The sequence below is a fragment of the Rhynchophorus ferrugineus genome, unplaced genomic scaffold (assembly GCF_030347505.1).
Source record: "Rhynchophorus ferrugineus isolate W39M unplaced genomic scaffold, kcgeb_rfMv2 rfM6, whole genome shotgun sequence".
Taxonomy (NCBI): Eukaryota; Metazoa; Arthropoda; class Insecta; order Coleoptera; family Curculionidae; genus Rhynchophorus; species Rhynchophorus ferrugineus.
The window spans coordinates 23,465,348-23,490,154 of record NW_027472585.1 but is presented as its reverse complement, the minus strand read 5'-3'; the positions used below and the strand labels follow the sequence as shown (position 1 = coordinate 23,490,154).

The 24,807-nt window shown below is 32.0% G+C and overlaps 1 protein-coding gene across 1 annotated transcript in view; it reads right to left on the bottom strand.

Annotated features, from left to right (window-relative positions):
• Positions 1-24,807, bottom strand: part of LOC143198696 (uncharacterized) — a 90,290-nt gene that overhangs the window by 1,184 nt on the left and 64,299 nt on the right. Inside the window, exons 8-9 of the mRNA XM_076408055.1 lie at positions 1,228-1,404; positions 958-1,054 (exon numbers count right to left, since the gene is read on the bottom strand). Of these exons, the coding sequence (XP_076264170.1) occupies positions 958-1,054; positions 1,228-1,404 (274 nt within the window). The remainder of the gene's footprint in view (positions 1-957; positions 1,055-1,227; positions 1,405-24,807) is intronic.

The following is a 24,807-nucleotide window of genomic DNA, read 5'->3' as shown; positions in this document are numbered from 1 at the left end:
TCCCTTTTTCATACTACACAGAAAATATACGATCTACAAAAATAATTCAATAAAATTTAGTAACTATTTGTATAACTATGATTGTTATATGCTTATTCATTGAATTTAAAGTAAATGCACGTACTACAGTTATCTAATCACAATTAATATTAAATACATCAATGATAACACCACGAAAAGTTGTGTAAACGTTGAAAAATACATGGTATTTTTATCATAAAATTATTTCAAAATCAAACTTATCAAAATAATGATACTTAAAGTAATAGAAATTATATATTAACATATGACGTTTAATTTCTTTTTTGTTTAATAATGTGGACCCTTTAATCTATTATATAAGCTTTTAGGGGTTGCCTATTTATTTTAAATAATGTACTCTGGATGATTTAGATACATATTGAAAGTTTAATATGAGTTTTAGGCACTGATTGCAATAATTTGAAATAGTAAGTGTAATAGATAAGTGTCGTTGTCAATGAAAATGAATAATTCAATTGTCAACAAATTTAATAAAGGCATGAAAAATAAAAATATTGTATGGTGACACGTGACGTTTAATTTTTTTTTTATTGTGTATATTTTTTTCTGTAGTGAAAGTTAATCGCTGGAAGCAAATGTTCTTTACTAGGGATTTTTTACAAGTTGTTAGTGTAACCATCGATTTCCGGCTTTTAAATCGTATTGATTTATGTTTGCTTGGTTTAAATGTCTTTTATTACCGTGCCGGCATGTTCTGAAGTGCTTTTTCCTGTTTTTTAAGGGCGAATATTTGCATTTTCCGTTATTCGTTAATTTTTTGCATGTAAAATTATTAAATATTTATCTGTATATCAAATTTGTTACCCTAATTTGTGTTGTTTCTTTTTGTGCCAATTTTTAAGTCGTGAACTTCATTATAGACTAGATAGGATTTTTTTTATCTGATATTGGTTGAAAAATTGACTGTATACTCACGGAAGCCAATCCAGGACATTCATACACCGTATAATTCCCTTCCTCATCCTCTTCCTCCTCAGTATCAGATTGAGAACCGTGCCCTCCTTGTGGGTTTCTATAAAGACATTAAAAATAGTGTTCGGGCAATCGCTTATATTAATTAACTGGGGAGGGGGAGAGGGGCACCCGTAACGACAATGCGCGGCCTTTTATCGGGGGAGGCTAATTTACCTTTTTTTGTTCTTTTGAACGGGTTTTAAAAGGGGGCTTTTCAGTTGGTGTTCTTACCGTCCCATCGCTATTATTTGCTGCTTTTGGTGTTGGTAATGGTACATTTGGGCCGACTGGGCCAATCGTCTGTCTCCCGCGTCGTCCCGTTCTTTTTTCTCGTACTCTTTGTTCGGCCCAACGATTCCGTACGACGGATAGTCACTATCCTCGGCATTTTTCATGTGTTTTTGTAAACTGCAATAAGCAAAATGTCAAATATATATTACTCCGTGCCTTGCTTTATTTTGTGCAAAGTTTAACAATGGTGTGCGGGGATTTTAAACGTGCATTTTTACTAACAAATTTTTTTGCGGGAAATCGTTTTCGTCCTTGGACTTTTTGCTACCGTGATATACTAATAGTCTAAGATCCCATAAATATACCAGACTTAGGACATTTTGTTAAAGCTCTTCTTTATGGAAATACACTAGTAGAGATAAGAACAATTAATTATTATGAAAATCGGGATAATTCTTTGTGCTTTTATATATTTATATATTCATTTATACTTTGATATATTTATTTTTATTTTACGTTTATTAATAGCCAATTGTTTTTATTTGTAGTAGTGTGCTTCTATGAAAAAAATTTATAATCATATAAGAAAACATTTATAAGATGACGATCACCATAATAAGTTTGGTGATTACGGGATCTTGCACTCTATGGATTAGATGGATAATGAAAAAACATGTAGTCGAAATATCTCAATTATTGTAATATATATATATATATATATATATATATATATATATATATATATATATATATATATATATATATATATATATATATATATATGATATCGAGTATAGCGACTTAAGTATTGTTTGAGTATTTTCAACTTATTTCTATGTATTTTTATAGGATGAAAAGAAAATAATACTGAACATATTCTACAACTGCATCATCATGATTTATCTGGTGCATCTGATTTTTAAAGGGGTTGTTTTTAAGACGGCCATAGAGACATTTGTAGGCAGTCATAGAAACGTTAACTATAAATAATCACTTTAAAAAAAACTAAAAGTAGCTAAAACTTTAGATTGCCTAATGAACCTAAAACTTCGGAGACTTGAGTGAAGAGTAAGGTGAATAATTTCATCAGGAAATCAAATATCATTAAAGGAAAATGGATTACTTTAATGATATCAGACTACTGTTAAACTCTTCAGAGAGGCCTTCCAGATTCTTCCCACATGCAATAATGTTCAAATAGGAGCCTCTCTGGGATAAAGAAAAGATTTTATTGTATAATAGTGAAAGCATATTAGATAAAAAATATGTATGGTTAAATGTTTGTAAATAATATAACATTTTGCAAGTCTATTTTCATTTATCTTAATATAATAATTCGTTTAACATAGTTACTTAAATTGTTAAGAAACTTGTCGTCCTATGACAAAAAGGAAATCATAAAGATTACGTCACAAAATCTTTCAAATTTTTTTGCAGACCTGTTTATTCGGATTTATGTGTTATATCCGTCCATTCTTCTTCTTATTCTTTTTATTTTACCGTTTAATTAACACTTTTTAATATAATCGTAATATAATTCAATTACTTGGAAGTATTTTTTCGATTATATCAATAAATAAATTATCTCGATTATATGCAATATTACATAGAATTTCTGGTATTAGGTATTTAAATATTTTGTAGATTTTATTTACTTAATAAGCTACTATCTTTCCTCATTTTTCGGACGGTACAATTATCTTCCCCACTTTACATTTGGCTGTTCGATTTGTTGTTGTTGTTGTTGTTTTATGGATGACTAGTTATTTTTTCATTTAGTCTTAACATATTTCATAGTATATCACACTTTTCTGATTCCACCAAATACACAGATAGGGTTTTCAAAATGTTAGGTTCAAAATGCAATGTTAATTTTTACAAAATGCTGATAGGTAGCTGGGTTTAAATCATAACTTATTATGTTACATAAAATGTAATGCCAGGTCTGTTGCGTAAAATGCTGGTAATAAATTCCAACATTCAATTCGTAATGATGAATGGAAATTTGGCTTTTTTTCGAAACTATCGGCAATTTATATTTAAAGATACATGTAATTCCCATTTAAATATTGTTTGTAACGGTTGAGTATTTATGTTTATTATTATTGCTTATTCAGGCTGAGAATAACGGTTCAAAAAACCTTAATTACATACCATAGTATTCATTTTATTATCTCACCAAACACTGAATTATGACTTTGATTTTATTATTTTCAAGCTTGATGGAAATATTTTCAGAAAATAACAAAATAATTATCACTAGCGCACGGTATGCGGTACCAACCAAGAGAATATCTTAAAGTTTGATATATTTTCCTCTTATCTGTTTTCGTTGCGGAATGAAAATATGCTTCTTTGGATTTTGTCTCGCCGGCTGCGATATTTCTCGATAAAACAAATTGAAAATACGTATTGTATTATATGGGGTTTATAAATTTTCTGATTGTGTGTTTTTGAGAATAAACCCAAAATATGTAATATGAACACGAAATTTTATTCCTTCGATGTGTTCGATGTGTCGATACCTTCTAAAGCATTAGTTTAAAATTGTGTATGCAACTGTGATTATTTTACTAAAATAAACAAAAATAAGAATGATTTATTTTTATATTTTTGGATGATAAATCGAAAATGTGTGCGAATATTTCATTTTAAGGAACCATTTCTTTATCTAACAATTACATGACATCTGTCACGCAAATGCTTTATTAGGAGTAAGGTTATTGTTTTCTTTTGCGTCGGTTCTTGGAAACTGTTTGAAATGTGATAGGCAGATGCCGTACTACGGAATTCATACCGAATTTAGAAAATATAGTTGGACTATATAACGTTAAATGCACGTGGTAGTTTATGCTACAATTAGAGTTCGAAATACTATAGAACAAACAGCTTCGAATCGTGTTTAAGAGTTTTGCCGCATTTACTGAAATGGTAAGCAGATATATTTTAGAAATTGTTTTAGCTTTAAGGAAATATTTTTTCGGTGAATCATTGAAACGCCTAATAATTGATAAAATTAAACGCGATTCCATGATGGGTTACGGACGAACTTTTATTAATAGATTGTAATTTTCTTTTATCCGTCAGCGTTACAAATGGACAGGCGGTATATGCCCAAAAAGTACAAATATATTTTGAGAGAGTACTAATTATATAAAACACTTTAGCTTGAACTCGAACCAACAAAAAATTATGTGAAAGCAGCGGTAAAAGGGTTTTCTTTCGTAGGTATATTCTATACATTATCTGGAGCTTGAATAAGGTTCGTACTTAATTCATACGGATTTATGTAATTGAAAAGTTGCTCATCGCAAGGATTCATTCGTGACATTAATAGAAACCCATTAATGAAAGAATATATATGAAAGAAAATATTTTGATTAATATATATTGTACCAATTTTTGATATATATATATATATATATATATATATATATATATACCGCAGACTTCCCATCTCCATCAAATACTTATTTTACAAGATGTTAATTCGGTCCGTACTCCTCTACGGATCTAATGTCTATTTCAAGTTTGTTACACCCAACCAGGTCAAATGGCTTCAAGTTTTCCAAAATAAGCTCATAAAGCGCTCCATGGTTTGTCAGAAATAATCAAATTTATAGGAAAACTGACACTCCAGAAATCAAGTACTTCATATTTCAATCATTCCACAAACAACAACTCAGCTCAAGTTCTTCTGAAAACGCGCTTGTTCGCGAGCTGGTCAACATGTTGGGAGCTTAGCACCGCGTCACCGCTAAGCTCCCCCACTTTTCCAGGCTGCAATGGTCTCATCCGTCGCTACAGTCATAACTTTTGCCTCCATACAACAGTATCCATTTGTGTGTTAACTCAGGTTCACGAATCAATAGAATCGCCGGGCCCTCGTGCCCAATAACGGCTGCCCGATCAGCCATATCCCCAAATTTAATGCAGTAGCAGTAGCGATCCACAGGGGTCAACTGTGAGGCGGTTTCGGTTTAGTGTATTGGTAGGTCCAGAGGCAATCTCACATAACCCGGTCCAACTTGTCACTCCAGGGCAAGTCTTCGCAACCAGGTTATGCGTCATGCATTCCACCGCCAAGTTTTAAGCCAGAATAAAAAAAAGTGTTGTTATGCAAGATGACTTTGCGTATCTTTCTCACTGTTGCTGATCTTTTTTGCAATAACAAGTTATTTATTTTATTCAATTTGCATAGGTAGTGATACATCTCAAGGTAGTACATTGAAAGTAATAGTTTTCCTATCATATACATAGCAAGACTTTACGACCCAGTAACCCATGACCTTTTACGCTTGGGGATTGATGTTTTTTGTTTTTGTCAGTCAACCCGAATAATGGTTTTCAGTATGTGATTTATCGTTTGGAATCGGGACTGTAATAGGAAAACCAAAGAATTGATCAAGGACGTTGTTTCTGGACATGATGACTCGGTAATGCTATGAAGACCTTTCTTAACACGTTAACTGCCAATTACGAGATAACTCGTAGATTGGGTTCTTTTATAGGACGCCAACTAGCAGTTAACGCATCCTGTACTTGCTTGCTATTTTTATGCAACTACGATTAAACTCGAAATATATCAATGCTAATATCGATAGATGGCTTCTGGGAAAATAAAAAAAAATCAATATTATCTTGCATGAGCACATGTACTGTGTACATGTACACAAAGAACTGGCTTCTTTTTATAGGCTGGATAGAAATAACGCGTTTGTTGGCGTATTTTGTCTTTCTAGAACGCTGTCTTTTGGGTAGGTGTTAGACTGCGTGCCATCCGGGACAGACTTCAGGTCCAACACAAGCGAGCAAAACTCAGGCTATTCTGTTCCATCGTAAGAAGAAGTTCCGCGCATACCGTCTCCAATTTGAAAATCTTCCTATCTCCTGGCTTTAGAAGGTATTATACCTCGGTCTCCAATTCGACCGTAGGTTCCAATGGTCAGCCCATGTTCCTAATGTTTTTAACTCCTCTGCAGAAAAGCAAACTTTCTATCCGCCAGAAAGCGACTCTGTACAAAATGCTCGCCCGTCCAATTTGCCTCTACGGAGCACACATGTAGTACAGGTACATCTCCGAGAGACAACATGCACTACTCCAAGTGTTCCACTCCAAAAGACTTCGCGCGTTACTCAATGCCCTATGGTTTATGAAGAACGGAAATACCCATCTAGAATCAGGCATCCCGTTCGTGAAAAGCTTGACAAACATGCTCAGTGTGAAGTTCTCCCTTGGCGCATTACAACAAATCCTTACCCATCTGTAAACCCCGGTAGTTAAACCAAATACGACAGTACCAATCGTATCCCAGGTCTCTGTCACCCGCAAAACCTAACTATCCTGAACTCGAAGTGACATCAGCAAAAGACCATTTGGTTCTATCTGGTCATCTTGTAAAAAGAAAAAAATAGGTGTTAGATCTTTAAGTAATGGAGCTCTTGCAATTTAATTTATTTTAAACTGGTTGAATCTTGTGTCAATCATCGCAACGACGAATTCTTTTCTGAACATTATCAGTTTTATTTTAGAAGTTATTTTTAGAAAAAAATTGTGAGCATTGTATATATATATATATATATATATATATATATATATAAACCTTTTTTATAAATATGAGTTTTTAATAATTTAATGCGATTAAATCAAATAGACATTTTAGGTCAGATTTCTAAAAATTGTTATGGCAATCAGCGTGTTGATTAAAAATCGATATATTATTGCACAATGGTTCAACACTATTACAACAGCAGAGTCCGAATGGAGCGAATTAATATATTATCGATGCTGGAAGTTCTCTTTATGAATTTTGAGTTGGTAAATTTAGAGACTAATGGCAGCTCCGCTTATCGATGTAAATGGATGTTTGGTATACCATGGGGTATTCAGAATCATCTTGTTGTGGAACAGTTTTTAGATCCTGGTAGGTTTGGGAATCGAGACCATACTTTTCAACCATATAGAAAAACGGAATGTACACACTGATCTATACATTTGATCAATACAGGCGAGAAAACAGTGCATTTGATATACCGAAGTGGCTTGTTGTAGTTGATTTGTTGATCAGCTTAGACGGCGGATGAAATGAAATTCAAAATATGTAACCTATGGTATATGTAGCCTTGGGATGGGAGGGAGCTTTTTCAATAAGTAAATTGGTGTCAGTAAGGAAACATTTACGGTCGAATTTATCGCTTAGGTTTTTGTGGTTTAATTTGAAGTTTACCAAACTTGTCCCATTTTATTATGTTTAGCTACTGCTGCTGCAGTTTGAGGTTCTGTTTGGATGATTGAGAGCTTAAAAATAAGGCAGCGTCATCCGCATAGAATGTGGATATTACTGTTGAGTTGATTGGTGAAACTTTAATACGCCACAGAAACCGCGATTTGTAGAGGTTAGAAATCACGTCTTCAGCCAGTTCGTCTGGCAGCCATTTTTTACCTCTTTATGTATCTCATGTTGTATCTCATGTTGCTAAAAGATAATTCATCAATTTCTAAGCTGGGCGAAAGTTCTTTGAAAGTTTGTGCTGGGTTTTCGTCTGATAAACCTTGCAATTTTTCCGTACTCTTTTGTTTTTTTCGTGACGTTTCTTGTCTTTGGCATCAAAATCATCACTTTTTTATCAAAATAAAGTCTCATAATTGGGATATGACGGAGCAGCACCACCATCATTTTCTAAAACTGTCTGATGGGCTTCGGCAGCAGTCCAATTATACTAATACGTCTAATTATTGAGCTGTAATGTTAAATTACATATTGTGCGGTGTTTATGAGTGCTTCAACGAGAATTAGTGTAATAACTAGTTTCCTCGTTTTAGTTTTGGAAAATTCAATATTAAGGCCATATTTCACCTATTGGCGTCGTTTCGGCTGGAACTACTTCGACACATGAATTAACAGTGAAAATTTCAAAAAACTGAACTTAAATTTGTATTCTGTTTGATGAGTGAATGTTCTTATGAAAGACTTTTATTGTTTTGAGCTTCTGGCATCAAGAGATGCTTGTGAAAATCACTTTGTTCAATGTTTTCCCCCCAAATCAATGACGGAATTATGGCGAAAAAGTGGCAAAATGACTGACTTCAGCAGTCGACAATAATTATATAATTTTTTTCTTATTATATTTTCTTTTCTTTATTATATAATAATTTTTTAATAATTCTTAAAAATGAATTACTCATTTTTATTTTCTTTTTCTTGTTATGAGAATTCCGGCTTTTTCCACATTTCTACCCTGTTTGTTGCCTGACATTGAGCGATTTTATGGTATCAATTTATTTATCATTAGATTTTTTGGTGATTTTTGGCCGATGACATTGCGGTTTTTTGGGATTAGTCATTTTCAACGGTAGATGGTTTTGTAGTGTTTTGAGCTTTACCAACTTGTCTTAAACATTATAATGCAGTAATTTCATTTGGCTGAAATGAATGAATGAATTGTAAAAAAGTGCAAAATACCAAAAAAAGTTTGCCCAGCCTACCATAATCCGATGATACAAAATAAATCAATAGGATTAAAGCAAATAGGTAATGGGCCGAAAAGGGAATGCTGAAAAACGACGGGATTCTTGGCAGTTTAAGAACGAGGAAGGAGGCACAATCAATTTACTTAGAGTGAGCTGATGAATAAATGAAACTACGAGAAAAGCAATCCTAACAGCCTAATGATATAATTCGGAATAAACAGAAAACACACTCAGCTTGTATTAAATTTCCGCCGTTATTGCCTACAGCAATGAGATATCTCGAACCTCCCCTCGCTTTTGCCCCAAACACCTAAAAGTTTTAATGTTATAACGACTCAGGTAAAACCTACATATAATTCGGACTGCCAGTGAAAAACTTTTCTCGATGCAATTTGATCGGACTATATACATATAAATAAATTGAAAACTGTCAGGTTAAGGAAGTTTTTTTTTAAAACTTCGATATTTTTTCTTGCTTATATCAGCGTTTTAAACATAAAAATATATTTTTTTAAAATTAAGTATGCACCTACTCGTGACGAAAATGATTAAAACTCTTATACTAATAAACTCTTGCTGTTAACAGGCAGATTTTTTCTTGAAGAATCGTGTTACCTCTTCGGAAGTAACGCACATTAAATATATTAAGCACATGGTACACATTATAACTATTTGTTAATTACAACTACACAGTAATTTTTGCTTCATATTGTGTTTGAAGTCCAGATCTAACATTTTGGACGAAAGCAATCTTCTTCTTAATAAACTTCTTCTAGTGCATACCACATAATTTCAAAACGGGTCAGTTTTAACATATAATTTAATTACACCAGTTCAAAAGGTTTTTGACTCTTCAACTTCTGGGTAAGTCCACTATTGTCGAGCAGTTGTAGTTCTTCGACGTTTTTATGTTCACGCAATGTCACTTGGTGTTTTTTCGCAAACCATTTAATTTCTTCTCTGATCTTTGGTATTCTTTTTTTGTAGATGTACTTATTTCTCATACAATATACAATGAGGCGTTAACAAAGCTGCGAAGAACTTTTTGGTGGTGAATTTGTATCATATTGGTATTGAATGTCTTTGTTTTGCTTTGTTGAAATCCATAGTTTTGCTTCGTAGGTTTACACTGGCTTCAAAATTTGTTTATATAATAACAATTTGTTATAGATTGATAGCTTGGATTCTCATCGAAGCAACCACTATAACTTCTTGAGTCTCATATAGTTTTGTTCGTTTCATTTAACATGCTCGTTTTACTCGAAGTTTTACCTGAGCTTGACACCCAGTGTATTGTGGTATGTTACCATACGAAATTACTCTATAAAGAATTATCACTGACAGGTAATCTGATATTTTGTGATATGACTATGTGTATGTGACTTCGTAGCATTTATTTTATTCGTAATTTCTTAGTTCATTCAGTAATGTTAACTGTTGTTTGTAATCTATTTAAAGTTGTCTCAATGTTGTTACCTGTAGCGTGTAGTGTAATATCATCAGCTAATGTGACCATTACTACTCTTTTACATTTAGAGATATCGTTGGTATAAAGTAATTAAATATTGGTTTAAGGACAATTGTGATACATCCGCATAGATTAGACAGAATATTTGATAATCTCGCTCACCTGGGTAGGTACTTTGTTTGTTAACTTGTATTCGAGGTCCTCGAGCCATACTTTATCAAATCCTTGGCCATGTCTAGAAATACAGCTGAACAAATTTCACTTTTTTCAAAAGTTTTCTCAATTACATCCGTAATATGGTGTACCTAATCGTCGTATATTTTATTTCTAAATCCAAATTAGTGGGTTTGGATGAGCTGCTTTTCTTCAACAATTAATTTGAAGTGGTATGATACCATTCACCAATATAACGTTTTATCCTTGGGCGATTTATCTGGTTTAGGGATTATAATAATTTCTGCAATCTTCTACTGCATATGAACATATTCCAAATGCAATATATTGATTATTGATAGTTGTTGGCCAGCACTTGGTCTATTAGGTCATACCCTGGATCCTTTTTGATATTGAAATTTTCTGAATTTTCTTTGGAGGACTCACAAATCTATATTTATTTTTATTTGAATTAGGTAATCTAATACATCCGTCAGAGGGTGATCTTGGAAAGTATTTATTAGGTACTCAGCAAGTAATTCCATCTTTTCCATGGATTTAATTTTTAACCATTTTCCAAAGAGAATAATTAGTCTCTCGATCGTCTGCTATCTGTGCTCCTAATGCACATGTCTATCAAATTAAATGTTTATACATTATGAATTTAATATCTGTGCTTGTGACGGAATTTTTCTGAATTTACTGTTGAGGTGAAAAAACAAACGTTTATATGAAATTGTTAGAAACATGTGAATTTTGATCTATAAAATCTGGAGGATAAACATTTTTGTTTATTCATTCGGACTAACATTATTTTCTCTTAAAAATAAATGACATGGATAAATCGTTGGGTTGTAAATATATGTTACAAAACTTGTGTATTGCAAAAGTGATTGAGGAAGAAAAAATAATATGTAATTTCTGCTGTTTCTATCACTTGGTAGGTAAAGTATAGAATATGGCATGTCGATGACAAATGAGAAACTGTTCAATAGCAATGAGATTTTTCCTTACGCTGAGAAGTAATACTCTTATGTCTGTATGTTATGATTTAGAATTAATAATTCTATTAATTTACATTCGCTTTTCTTGTGAAGTTTCATAGAATTATTTTAGTTATTATACCTTTTTATTAAAACTATTTTCAACCGGGCGCTGATAATGCCAATTTATTTAAATTGTTTTAAATTGTAATGTTAAACTTATAATTACTGGATAACGATTTGTATACAACACAAAACACACCACATCCTGCAAAATCATTGTGAATAATAAAAAACCAATGTTGAATATGAAGACTGTTTAGTACTACTAGTAACAAAAAATGGGTGTAAACAGCCTGAAATAAGGAAATTATAATGAACACCACTTGAATTTTTATTGAAAAATACAGTTTTTTTTGTTCTGGGCTAAAACCAGGCTGTGGAATGCATAACGCATATCTGGTCGCGGAGACTTGCCCTGGACAGCCTCTGGGCCAGTACACCAAATCGAAACCCCCTCACAGTTGACTCCTGTAAGTCGCTCATTGGGCACGAGGACCAATAAGGTCGCTTATTGGATATGAGTACCAATATATCCGGCGAAAAAACAGATAGTGAAACTAATTATAGATTCGCAAACTTGAGTTAACACACGACTGGATGCTGTCGTACGGCGACAAAAGTTATGACTGCAGCGACGGATCAGGTCGTTTCAGCCTGGAAAAGGGGAGGCTGGCGGTGACGCGGTGCTAAGCTCCCAGCATGTCCACCAGCTCGCGAATAAGCGCGTTTTCAGAAGAACTTGAGTTCAGTTGTTGTTTGTGGAAGGATTAATGAAAAATATAGTACGTTTGGGGGAAAGCATTTGATATGGTCTTTCATAAGTTCCTCAATTTGGACAAAACTATTATTGAATATTATTGAATTTGGTAGAACAGTGGTCAAGTTGACGGGAATGATCTTCCTACTGATTCATAGCCGATATAAAGACGATTTTAATATATATTAGGAAAATAAAGAATAGTCTTTTTTATTTTTGACAAATAAAATGTTAAACTGAGCGAAACGTGCAAAAATTTATGGTTTTGCAAAACGAGTTGATTTATTAAAATTTCAAGAACAATAGATAGAGGAATTGTATTCTTAATAATCGCTTTAAGACAAAATCATTGTTTTTCCTCAAATATAACATGAGATATTAATTGCATCTGATTCATTCCGGAAATGAGAGTGTAAAATGAAATTATGATTATTTATTATCGGAAACGAATGGAACATTTCAATCGAGGCGCATTTGTCAGCCTTCGAAATAATTTACGATAAAGTGCAACTTAAATGTGCAATCTATTCTTTGAAGGGAATTTATTTTTACTTTATGAATAGGCGTGCTACTACGAATTCACCTTAAATTAAAATATTCAAGAAAATGATGGTATTTGGTCACATCACGTTCTTTGGGCGCTGTTCAGCTGTTTAAATATCAATACTACAGAGGATATTTACAAATAAATTTCTTGTTTATCCCTTTTACGGAAACCTTCCACTGATAAGGTTTTGACTCGCATTTGTTTGTTATTTCTGTAAATACTTTTGTGGTGGAAGGTATTAGGAGAATGAAAAAGTAATCCACGTTTACAACATTTAGATATGACAACATTTAGATATGAAACATCACAAGGGGATACCTATGGTATCAATAAAATATTTACAGAATGAATATGGTGATACTAACAATGGCTCACAAAAATGTTTATTTTATATTAATAACATATCATAGAGAGATGCTGCAAGTGTAATAATTAAGAGGTTTGTACAAATAATACCACAAATTGTAACAATCTGCCATGTTAAACCATACACTAATCAGGAACGCCTCATCTAACGATTTAACATCATTTCGGTATTGATAATTTGTAAATTGCTCGAACATTTATTCATATGCCTTCACACGGTTCAATCAAAGATGCATAGCGTAATTTATTCTTTTTGTACCACCTAATAGCCTGGTGAAATATAATTAATCAGAATATTTGCTATACAAGACACATCTGACCATGATAGAGCTTGAATAACACTTTATTGACAAGATTATTGAAGGGAAATATCCTGACAGGATACAAATGTGTAAAACTAAATCTCTCACATTATATTAAATGCAATTTTCCAAAAATAAACAACTTGTTGGAAGTTTTTATCAATGAATTATTACTTTGAGGAACGTATGATTGTAACTAAAAAATAAATAAAACCATCTGTAATCATAAACCTGTAAACATACAAGATTTCAGATGTTATTTCAATTATAGGGCTTTAAGGTATTTTGAAAATTATATTATTTTAAATGTGATTTTTTCCTTGGAAACCTTTATATTTTGCAGAAACATTATTTATTTGGGGTAAAACAAATACGTAAAAATATCCTAGTTTTTCTATGTATGTGATTGCTTCTTGCTAAAAATTAATGACATTCAGCGGTACTAAAAATGTTTGCCTTTAGAACAAATGGAAAGGTCGATGTTAGTTTTGGGTTTTTCCTCAGAATGAATCGGTTATTCTCATTTGTTCGTTGGAATAAATCATAGGGCGTCCAACAAGTGGCTCATCTTTAGGTTTTTATTTTCACTTTTAGATGGACGGAAAGGAAATCTGATTTTTAAATTCATTGACTAAATATAGAGTAAACCTTGACTTTTAAATAAATGAATCGATAGATGGTGTTTGTCGAACTCTTGGCCAGAAATCCCTTCAAAATGACATTTTTGTGAGATGGTACAAAGTTAGAGAGTTTTCTTTTCACAATCCTGGCCTTTTTGAACGGATTTGCTTTTCATACTTCAGTTTAAAATAGTAATGATATACGAATTTCCACCTGCAATGCATATTTCTTTATTAGTATTTATCTAATATAAAAGTCGCGGAATATAACAATAAACAATTGCATTGTTACTTCCAGTAGTTTTTGCCAAATGTATTTCCAGTTTTTCGTGAATTTTTCATTGTTTTCAAGATATTTGTAATCCAAAGAACAAATTTGATCAATTGATATATTTCCCATTTTCAATCCGATGTAAAACAAAACTATTAGGCCTATAAATTAGTTATAAAGGTTTTTTTTTTAATTTGAAGTTTTATTGTGAAATATCGGTATTTAATTCAAAACATAGTCTATTGATAGCCGCTATTTTTTCCCATCTTTCGAGTAATGTATCGATGTATAGAATGATGTATCTTTTGAGGCTATCTATGAATTCACTCATTTTAATGAAGCGAAGCTAAGGTCAGGACAAGTCGGAACAAGTAGTAATCAGAAGGAGCACGGCCTGGATAAAAACATTGTTGCCTTTGTTCGCGTTCCGGTCGTTTTTCGCACAATGTTCGGCTTAAACGCATTTATCGTTGAAACAGCATTTCACACATGACCAAACGTTATCGAAAATATCGAGCAATGCCTTCGAATTGTTTTGCTTCTCCAGAACATTCTTTATCTTCGGTGCAAAATCATCATTTTTAAAATGTCGGAACTATTATTCACATGTGGAAATCGATCGATAAGATTCACACATTCACACATTATCCAGCTGCCTTTTTATGCAAATTTTAGTAGAAAAGTAAGACTACCTCTAAATGCGATTTTCTCGATGCAAATTTAGATATTTTCAACGTACTGAATACATTTTTTGTTCCTTGTTTGACGAAATGTCACACACCTATTGAAAAGTGAAGCCTGTCAGTGAAGCTTTCACATGAAATTGGTGATAATTGTACACGCCATCTGTTGTAAATTAATTCATAGGTCTGATATATAATTTGAAAGACAATATATTTTCTTGCTATATAGTTTATAAACAAAAATTATTATAGCATTGTTGATAGAAATTTACTTCAGCAAATGACAATATTAAAACTCTGAATGTTTTCTAAAGGTAAAACAATTTTTATATATGTGTCAAAATAGAATTTGATGTTTATATATAAAACTTGGGAAATAGCAAGTCAATATAAAATTGAATAAAACATTTACTGGTCCGAAACCACGTTGTAAGGAATTGAAGAAGTCAGCGACATTATGAAACATACGGCAAGTGTTTCAAACAATTTGTCATTTAATATTTTAAATTTTTTAAACAAAATTTTCTTTAACTTTGTTAACTCCACTGTATACCACACTGATATTTATTTACAAAATTAACTCCAAGGTATAACATTTCTCGTAGCCCACTATTTATAAACAGAAATTATTATAGTATTATTAATACAAATTTACTTCAACAAATTACAATTTAAAAAACCTGGATTATTTTTTCTAAAAGGTAACACAATTTCTACATATGTGCCAAAGGTGTCAAAATAAAATTTGAGCCTTATATAAACATTTGACAGATAGCAGGACAACATAAAATTGAATAAAAAATTTGCTAGCCCAAAAAGAGAAAAGTGGTATTAGTTTGAAGATACTCACGCATCTCTAGCTAACTGCTGCAGACCACTTTTTAAGGAATTGAAGAAATCAACGACATTATGAAACATACGGCAAGTGTTTTAAATAGTTTGTCATTTAATATTTTAATATCACTATTTTCTTTAATAATATTAACTACACTATTGAGATTTATTTACAAGTTAACTTATAGAATTTCTCTTTAAACTGATCGCAAGAGAATCTCACGGATCGCCTCTCGTGCCAACCTTCCCTGAACGGTTTTCTCGGCTGACTGCCGCCACGCATACTGCGGCCACTCTATCTAACCTCTTGTTTGTACCGTTTGGTTAAAAATCTCTCTTTCACATTAATTCCTGTGATTTATATTTTCACTCTACTGACATACATAGATTTACATTTTTAAAGTTAATGATTTTGTCCATTAAAACAAAGCTACACACCTAATATTATATATTGTTTGAGAAAAAAGTTTGAATCAAATTACCATCACTGTTATTAGTTGTTATAACTAATTTTGTGGGATATATCACAAGTTAAAATCATATTACAAAACATAGAGATATGGAATAGTTAACAGACCAATTGAAAAGTCAAAATTAGTTTTTTTATTCAACATAATTCCCTTCAAGGGTGATTACAGTGACCCTCCAACTTTTCGATTCCATTTTTGTAGTACGATTTGTCCTTTGCTTCAAAATAGGCTTCACTTTCGTTGATCACCTCTTCATTCGACGAAAATTTCTTCCCAGCGAGCATTCTTTTGAGATATGGGAACAGGAAATGATCACTGGGGGCTAGATCTGGAGAATACGGTGGATGAGGAAGTAATTAGACGCCAAACTTATGGGTTTTTGCCATCGTTTTCACTGACTCGTGATACGGTGCATTGTCTTGGAGAATCAGCACTTTCTTTTTTTTCAAATGCGGCTATTTTTCGGCGATTTCGTCCTTCAAACGGTCCAAGAACGCTAAATATCGCTAACGTTCTAACGGTAATAGTCGCTGTTGATGATTCTTCCTTTTTCAAGGTAGTTAATGAAAATTATTCCATGTGCATCCCAAAATACAGACGCCATAACCTCGCCAGCCGACTGTTGCGTTTTCCCACGCTTTGGAGCGGGTTCATCGTGTGCAGTCCACTCAGCTGACTGTCGATTGGACTTCAGAGTGAAACGATGGAGTCATGTTTCATCCATCGACGCAAAAACTCGGGTTTATCACCCTTCATCATCTTTAAACATTGCTCCGAATCATCAACTCGTCATCGTTTTTGATCAAAAGTGAGCTCGCGCGGCACCTACTTTGCAGAGAGCTTTCTCATACCCAAATATTCGTGAATGATATGATGTACATGTTCAGTCGATGTCTTCAGAGTGTCTGCTATTTCATTAAATTTTAATTTACGGTCATTCAAAATCATCTTGTCGATTTTTAAAATGTTTTCGTTGGTAACAACTACTTTTGGGCGTCCAGTTCTTTTGGGCGTTTATCAACAGGCGAAATTCCTGTTTATCAATTTTTTTCACAATAACAAAAGTCGCCTCGCCAAAATGCTATTAACTATATCCGACAGATGTTAAATTTATACACGCATATTTTGAGGGTTAGGACTACCTAAAAACACATGGATTTAATTCTAGTAGCTTCATCTATGTGTCAGTCCGGGGACTTTTCAATTGACCTTTATCTTAAATTGACACGCTCGTAACCATATTTTCACTGTGTGTCTCAGGCATCTTGGGCGTCAGTTTATATTTGTTTTTTTCTATTTTGGTGTATAATTTTAAGGAAATTTTTTCTATTTGTTGTCATGACGTTGTTTTTGAAGCCCTTAAGGTAAATATTATTGGTTTATATGCAAAATATAATAAGAGCATTGTTTTCCAGAATGTCAAGGTTTTAATAAAATTAATTATGTTTCAGAAGATTGTGCTCCAGCGCAGAAACAGTTTTTAAAATTAAACAATTATAAGCTAGGAGAATCTCTTATGAGCTACTATATCGGGGTTTCAGAGAGAATGGTTTGGATTTTGTTTTTCAGACCAGATGATTACGGACCCAAATATGGAAGATCATTGCTTAATCAAGATGCAATTCCTAATTATAATTTTAATAGGGTCTTTCATGAAAATCTACATCGATAATTAAATTCAAATTACTAATAATTTCCCATAACCTACTAAAAAGAAAAATATTCTTGCAAGGTAAATATTGGAATTAGCTTTTATTAGAATTACTCAGCCCATATTAGAAATTAAAAAAAAATAGAAATAAGTACAAATATAATGCACCAAGGACCTATTTTAATTTCATTGTTTGCGAAACTAGACTTCTTTATTGACAAAAAAATGTACAAAACCAAATTTAACAAAAATTCTCATTCATATGTTATATCAGCAAATGGTACTCTCTTTAAATTGATTATAACATCCTAAGCGAACCAATGTAATCAGAAAAATAATAATTAGGTGTAGTTTATTTTGGTGGATCAAAAATAAATATGATAGTAAAGCACAATAAAAAAATACAATATGGATAGTGTCCAATTGTATAAATGTGAAAATATATATAAAAATAAAAAAGGGCTTTTCTAACCAATGCCATTCTTATATTTAGTAAATTTAAATTTAATATTTTTAAGCAGATTTTGGACAAACTTTTTTTATTTATAGTTTTTTAGTTTACAATACTAATGCAATAAAAATGTACAATTAAAACGTCATTAGAAGTTATCACTTGCCAGATTAGATAGTTATATATTATTAAAATTAATTTTTGCAAATATTCGGTAGTATTTAAATAAAATATTTCATTAAAATCCAATTTTTTAATTTCTCCTTATGGTAAATATTTTGCGCGCCCTCATGTGGTTAAGATGGTAACAACTTTATGCATGGGAGATCGCAATCTGTGTCTCTTTATCTTGTGACCACATTATTATTATATATAAATATTATATTTAGCTTATTTAAATGAGAGTGATTAAATAATCAAAAACGGACAACAAAAATTACAACGAGTTATAAAACATTGGGAACATCTTACGGTGGAAGCAACAACAACGTTTTCAGCTTAATTACGTCGGAAAAGTTATATTAAGAAAGTTCTTTAATACAATTATGTCAAAGAGGGTACAAACCTGGTATATTAATAATTAAACAATTTTATACGGAAATACAGTAGAATTAATACTAGAAATAATAATGAAACTAACTACAACACACAAATGGAATATCCTAATAAATATTTAATAGTGACAGTGACACTCCGTAGTAAAATTATCCGTATTATTAGCAATATTCATAATTCATTAGATAATTAAATAAACTAATGATATGAATTTGGCAAAAAATACAGTCTTAATAAAAAAACACACTTTATAAAAATGCCATTAAGGGGCTACACGGTATTTATTGTTACATTTTCCTATCGATTTTAGATTAACCCAAATTTTGTTATAAGTTTGGTGTACCTTGGAGAATTGAAAACATAGGCAACACGGTTTGTTACGGGATATGAATAAATATATTGAAATTTTGTTATGAAATAAATTAAAAACTACATAAATGAACCATTAAAATTAACGAGTGGATTATTTGTTCTTGCTACTTTGAAAGTTTTGCTGTTAAGTTTATTTATTTCAAAGGCGAAGTACGATTTATACTTATTAGTTCGTCTAAATTCAGTCAGTTACTTCGTCGCTATTCGGGGATGATTACATTCAAAAGCGAACGCCGCGTTGACATCCGCAGGTAAATTTAATAAACAGTTGAATACATTTATAATGATCTTCGCGTCTGTTTCTAATTAGCAGCCTAATTTCACCACAATCATTTGATAATGTTAGGGTTAATTTGGTTAAAGATTGTACTCCGTCTTGTGCCGCCCTGAAATTTGTGAGTGTGTCTATAAAATATTATTATGGTGAAAATTAGGTGTTATAAAAATATATCAAAAATAAATATAGCTGGCTTGGTGGCGCAGTGGTAAAGGCGATAGGACGGTCCCCCTACTGTTGCGATAGCCGCGGGTTCGAATCCTGTTGGGGCATAGTAAATTTATGTTTGTGATTGTCCTAGACAAAAGTGTAAAATTTGACAAGGAAAATGATCCGCCAGTAACCAGGCTGGGTAAGACCGGATGTCTTCTGGGATGATTTTTAAAGTTAGTCATTCGCCAGTTGGTAGGCTTAATGCTAAAGACCGTGGTTTGGAGCCCACATTAAACTGTAGGTCCAGTCCAGATAAACCCATAGTTGGTAAAAGGAGACTTTAAAATATATTTTAAAAAAATGTATGTGTGTGAATAAAAAAATATATCCGTAAAAAATATGAAATCATTTTCTTATAACAAAAATTAATTTGTGTGTTTTAAATTAAAATCCCTCAGCTTTAAAACGTATAGTTGAAGACAATTTGGCGAACTTGGCCTGATAAACATATATTCTATTCAAAATATCAATGAACTTACGTCATGATGTCGTATTTACCTATCGCAATTTTAAATTAGTTTTAAAATCAGAGAATATTTCCTCCTGATTTTATTCCAGTTAAAAAGAGATACAATGCAGCTTACAAAATTTGCCTGGTTTATATATGTATTTATTGGTGTATTTTATGTCTTATTTGTTTAGATATATATTATTTATTATATTAATTTATGTATTTATTTATTATTCATTCATTTATTTATGATATTTCCTGAATATTACGAGAATTTTATGGATTAACAATTACCACTTACATTATTTAGATTAGAATTTTGTTATATATCAAAGCTAAATTTAATTAAAATTCAAAGTTGATGTGGCAACATTGCGATATTTTGACAATAAGTGATTTTAGCATAACGTATAGATTCATGGTCTTGTGCCTTGATAGCTCCAAATCTCTCCACGTTCATTTTGCATTGCGGCGAAATAATAAAAATTTAATTATATCACTCAATGGATTCCCGAATCCTCAAGCAGAATCAGCTAAATACCTTGGAATCCAGCTTGACGGTAGTAAATTTAATTGGAAACATCACGTTAGACAAAAAGCAAAACACATTAGAACCAACTGTACTGGTTAGTCGGAAGATAATCTCAACTTGATCTAAAAATCAAAGAACTTGATTTATAAGACAATTATAAAGCCAATTTGGACCTATGGGGTGCACATATGGGATTGCACTAAAAATTCAAATCAACTAGTCACCCAACGCTGTCATAACAAGGTTCTTCGATTTTGCCTTGAAACACGAAAGAAGATTACTAAATCATACTAACATGGAAGCAATACAGCTGCTGGACAGCGCGCAGGATGTCAGGAGGTTGAAGCGAACCAAACCATACGAACTTATATAAAGTGTATAAAGTTAATATAATTTTATAATTGAGGAATACATATTGATCTATTTTCTCGTACTCGTCTTGCTTGTGAATTAATCCATGTACAAATGAAATGTAGTAATAAATTAATTTGTAATTAAGATTATACTAAGCTTATCTAATAAAGATGTTATAAAAAATATTATTATAAGGTATATTATATAAGAAAAACGTATATATCTATTATATTCTATTTATATTACTTGTTTTCTTGTTACTTGTTAATTGCAAAACAAGTTTAATTAGAGGAACATGTTTTTGTTTATTAATATTTCTAGTATCAGGAAAGAATGTGATTATACAAGTTCAAAATAAAAGTAGGTTTTATAGAACAAAAGTTTATTCCGATACAATAATTATTATAATTAATACACTTTCAAGATTTGGACTAAGATAAACTTGAAAAGGTTCTATAATAAAAATTATAGGAATATTTTCTGTTCCTTATGTTACTAAAAACCTTATTTATTTCCTTGGATGAACATTGGTTGCATCACAATTCAAAATATCGTTAAGTTAAATGGAAGTAATTTTGCATTATTATTACTTATTTGGTTTGACAATTCTATCCAATTAATTCAATAAGATCTATGATAAATTTTAGGTTATATAGAACAAGGCCGCCTTAGATTATTTATTACTCAGACATAATAAGACGATATCCAACATACTTCTCAAACTTTATTACGTTCCAGGCATCTGTTATGTATATTAACTAAAGTCAGGGTGAGTCATTTCTTCATTACAATATAATTAAATTCCTTTTTCGAAATTTTTCCGATATTGTTCTTTTCGTGGACGTTTTTTTCGTTCGGTTTCAAGACAATTGGATCTCTCCGTGTTTCGCTCAACACTTATACACAAATATATAACATAAACTTTTTTTGAAGCTGACAAATGAAATAGTGTAAATTTGAATGTGAAGCTATTCCGTGTCGAAAAACAAAAAGGCCAATATCATTCCGGAATTGCTGAAATAATTTTAATACGGAACCGCCAACCGAACAGTTTGATTTATCAGATTGTTCAGGATCCCAAATAAATTCGGTCCTTATCTCGGCCAAAATTCTTGAGGAATTCATGGTTGCCGATAAATCCCGGGGGGCGGGCGATTGGCTTTTGTTTCGAATGGACGCTTTCGGGATAGAATTTTGATGGCAAGCCAACGAAGTGGTCATAGTTGTTTTTCGATTTGTAGGAGAATACATTTTCTGCTTTTATTGTAGAGGCCAATAAGTTAAAATATCGTGCTTTATCCATTGTTGGAGATGTTAGATCTGAGGTGTTATGTGTGAACAACTAATCTACGTTTTTATATGGGGGTTTTCTATAAGAACAGGTCGATTGTGCATACTCTGGCGGTTTTTAATATTTTATTTTATTATTTATTTTTTAATATAATATTTTATTTTTTTTACTTAAATTTTTTAATTTAATTCCTTATTGGAAATGGATGTCATGTTGGAGCAATGTCTTGTAGCAGTAATAGTGAATTATAAGGAAAGTAAGAAACTGCTCCAGACTTTCTTATTCTTTTATATATATTTTTTTCTTTACCTATAGAAATAAGCTACCACGTCTTGAATTTGCTTTTTGTTTTTTCGGTTCAGGCCTGTAAATGAATTTTAGAGGATTTATAACGGATTGTGCTTCTGGGTATTAAATCACATCGGGTACAACTGTAACTGATGTTAAAGTATGTCGTTTTATTGAAGTGTGAACAAAAACATTTCGATAGCCTATATCTCGGAAAAGATAAGAAATAATTGAATTTGGCGAATGACTACGTAATCAGAATGCTGAATATTACTTAGTATGTGAATTGGAACAAAATTCATAGTTCATAAGATCATTTTACAATTTTGGCTTATATGGAAAAAACAGAGCCTAAAATGTAAAATTTCCATAGTCTATATCTCGGAAACTATATGAAATAATTCAGTTTAGCAGACGACTGCGTAATCAGCATGCCGAATATTACTTGGTGAGTGAAATGGAATGAAATCCATAATTCATAAGACCATTTTACAATTTTTTACTTAATTGAAAATGTTTGAATTTGTATTGAGTAAATCGCATTTGCAGTTTTACTTATTTACTTCTATTTGAAGAAAATAGTGACTGAACATCATTAGGTTCTGTGAAGCGTATGACAACAATGATCCATAGAGTTCAACATGTGAATATTGGCTTCGACGTTTTAGAAGAGGTGATTTTGATACCGAAGACAAAAAGCGTTCTGAATAGCCACACAGCTTTGAAAACGAGGATTTGAAGACTTTACTCGATGATGATACATGTAAAACGCAAGAAAAATATGTAAAATTGTTGAAAATAACATAAGAAGCCTTGAACAAGGCAGATAACACAAGAAAAGCTTGAATATTCTGTGTCGTATGAATTGAATCCAAGATACATTGAAAATCGGAAACGTTTTTTGCATCACACTGTTACTCATCATGCATCAACATTACAGTCAAATATTCCAAGCTAATGATCTGTATTTGATAGGATCAGTTTTGGTGTGGCTAAAACCTAATGAAATCATCAATGCTCAATCGCTATAGACTACAATTGATGCGTTTGAGCTGAACACTGCGCGAAAAACGGTCGGAATACTAGCAAATAAACACTAATGTTATTCTTTATCATGATAACGCTATACCACATTTCGTTTGTGATCCACTGCGTGACTTACCCACAGCTTCAGTTCTGACGAAGATAGCAAAAAATGGGTCGATTCGTAGATACTCTTAAGAGATACATCGTTCTTTAGAGATGGAATCTTGTAACTTGCCTGAAAGATGGGAAAAAGTAGCGGCTATCGACGGATAATGGTTTGAATAAAATACATTGTACCGATTTTTCACAATAAAACTTCCAATTAAAAAAATCCTTTCAAACTATTCTATTGGCTTAATAATTGATCTTAGACTTTTTCGAAATCAGTGAATTAATGTTCTGCAAGCATGTGCTCCATCAATGTGAAAAGGTGTTAATCGGATGAAGCCAGGTCTGAAGAGTATGGCAGGTGCATTAAAACTTCACATCGAAGTGATTTCACCACGAAGTGTTTTGATGTATGAGACGGTGTATTTTATGCAGCAAAATCATCTTATGATGTCTTTCAAATCAGTTCAAATTGACCATATGTTATCGGTAGTATTAACATTGATCGTTAATAGTTTCTAATAATATATTATGTATAATATATTTCTCTAATATACGTCTTGCGACCATATTTCACCATGTCATTCCTTTCGTATGGGAATTTTTAAAGAAATTCATTTTTCATCACTCGTTACTATTTAATACAGACATGACTTAATTTCATACATTATAATCATACATTGAATAATCATTTCACTGACGATTATGCGATTTTCTGACAGTCTTGTCTGGACCGTTGACGATTATTAACTAATCCACGTGAGTCGTAAATCCACTTGCCGGTTGAAACGATGATATCGACGATATTGATGTTGCTACAGAAACCAACAAATTACAACTAATTCTGATAAATATTTAGGATCCAGTGCAGGCCCGACCGAAATAAACTTTAGAAGTTTCGCGAGTAGCAGTTAACAATTGTGTGGATCAGTTTATAATATAATTATTGAAATTGAAGTTATTTTTAGTTATTTAAAGTGAAATCATTTTATATCAAGACCTTGAGATGTTGCTTGTTTCGGG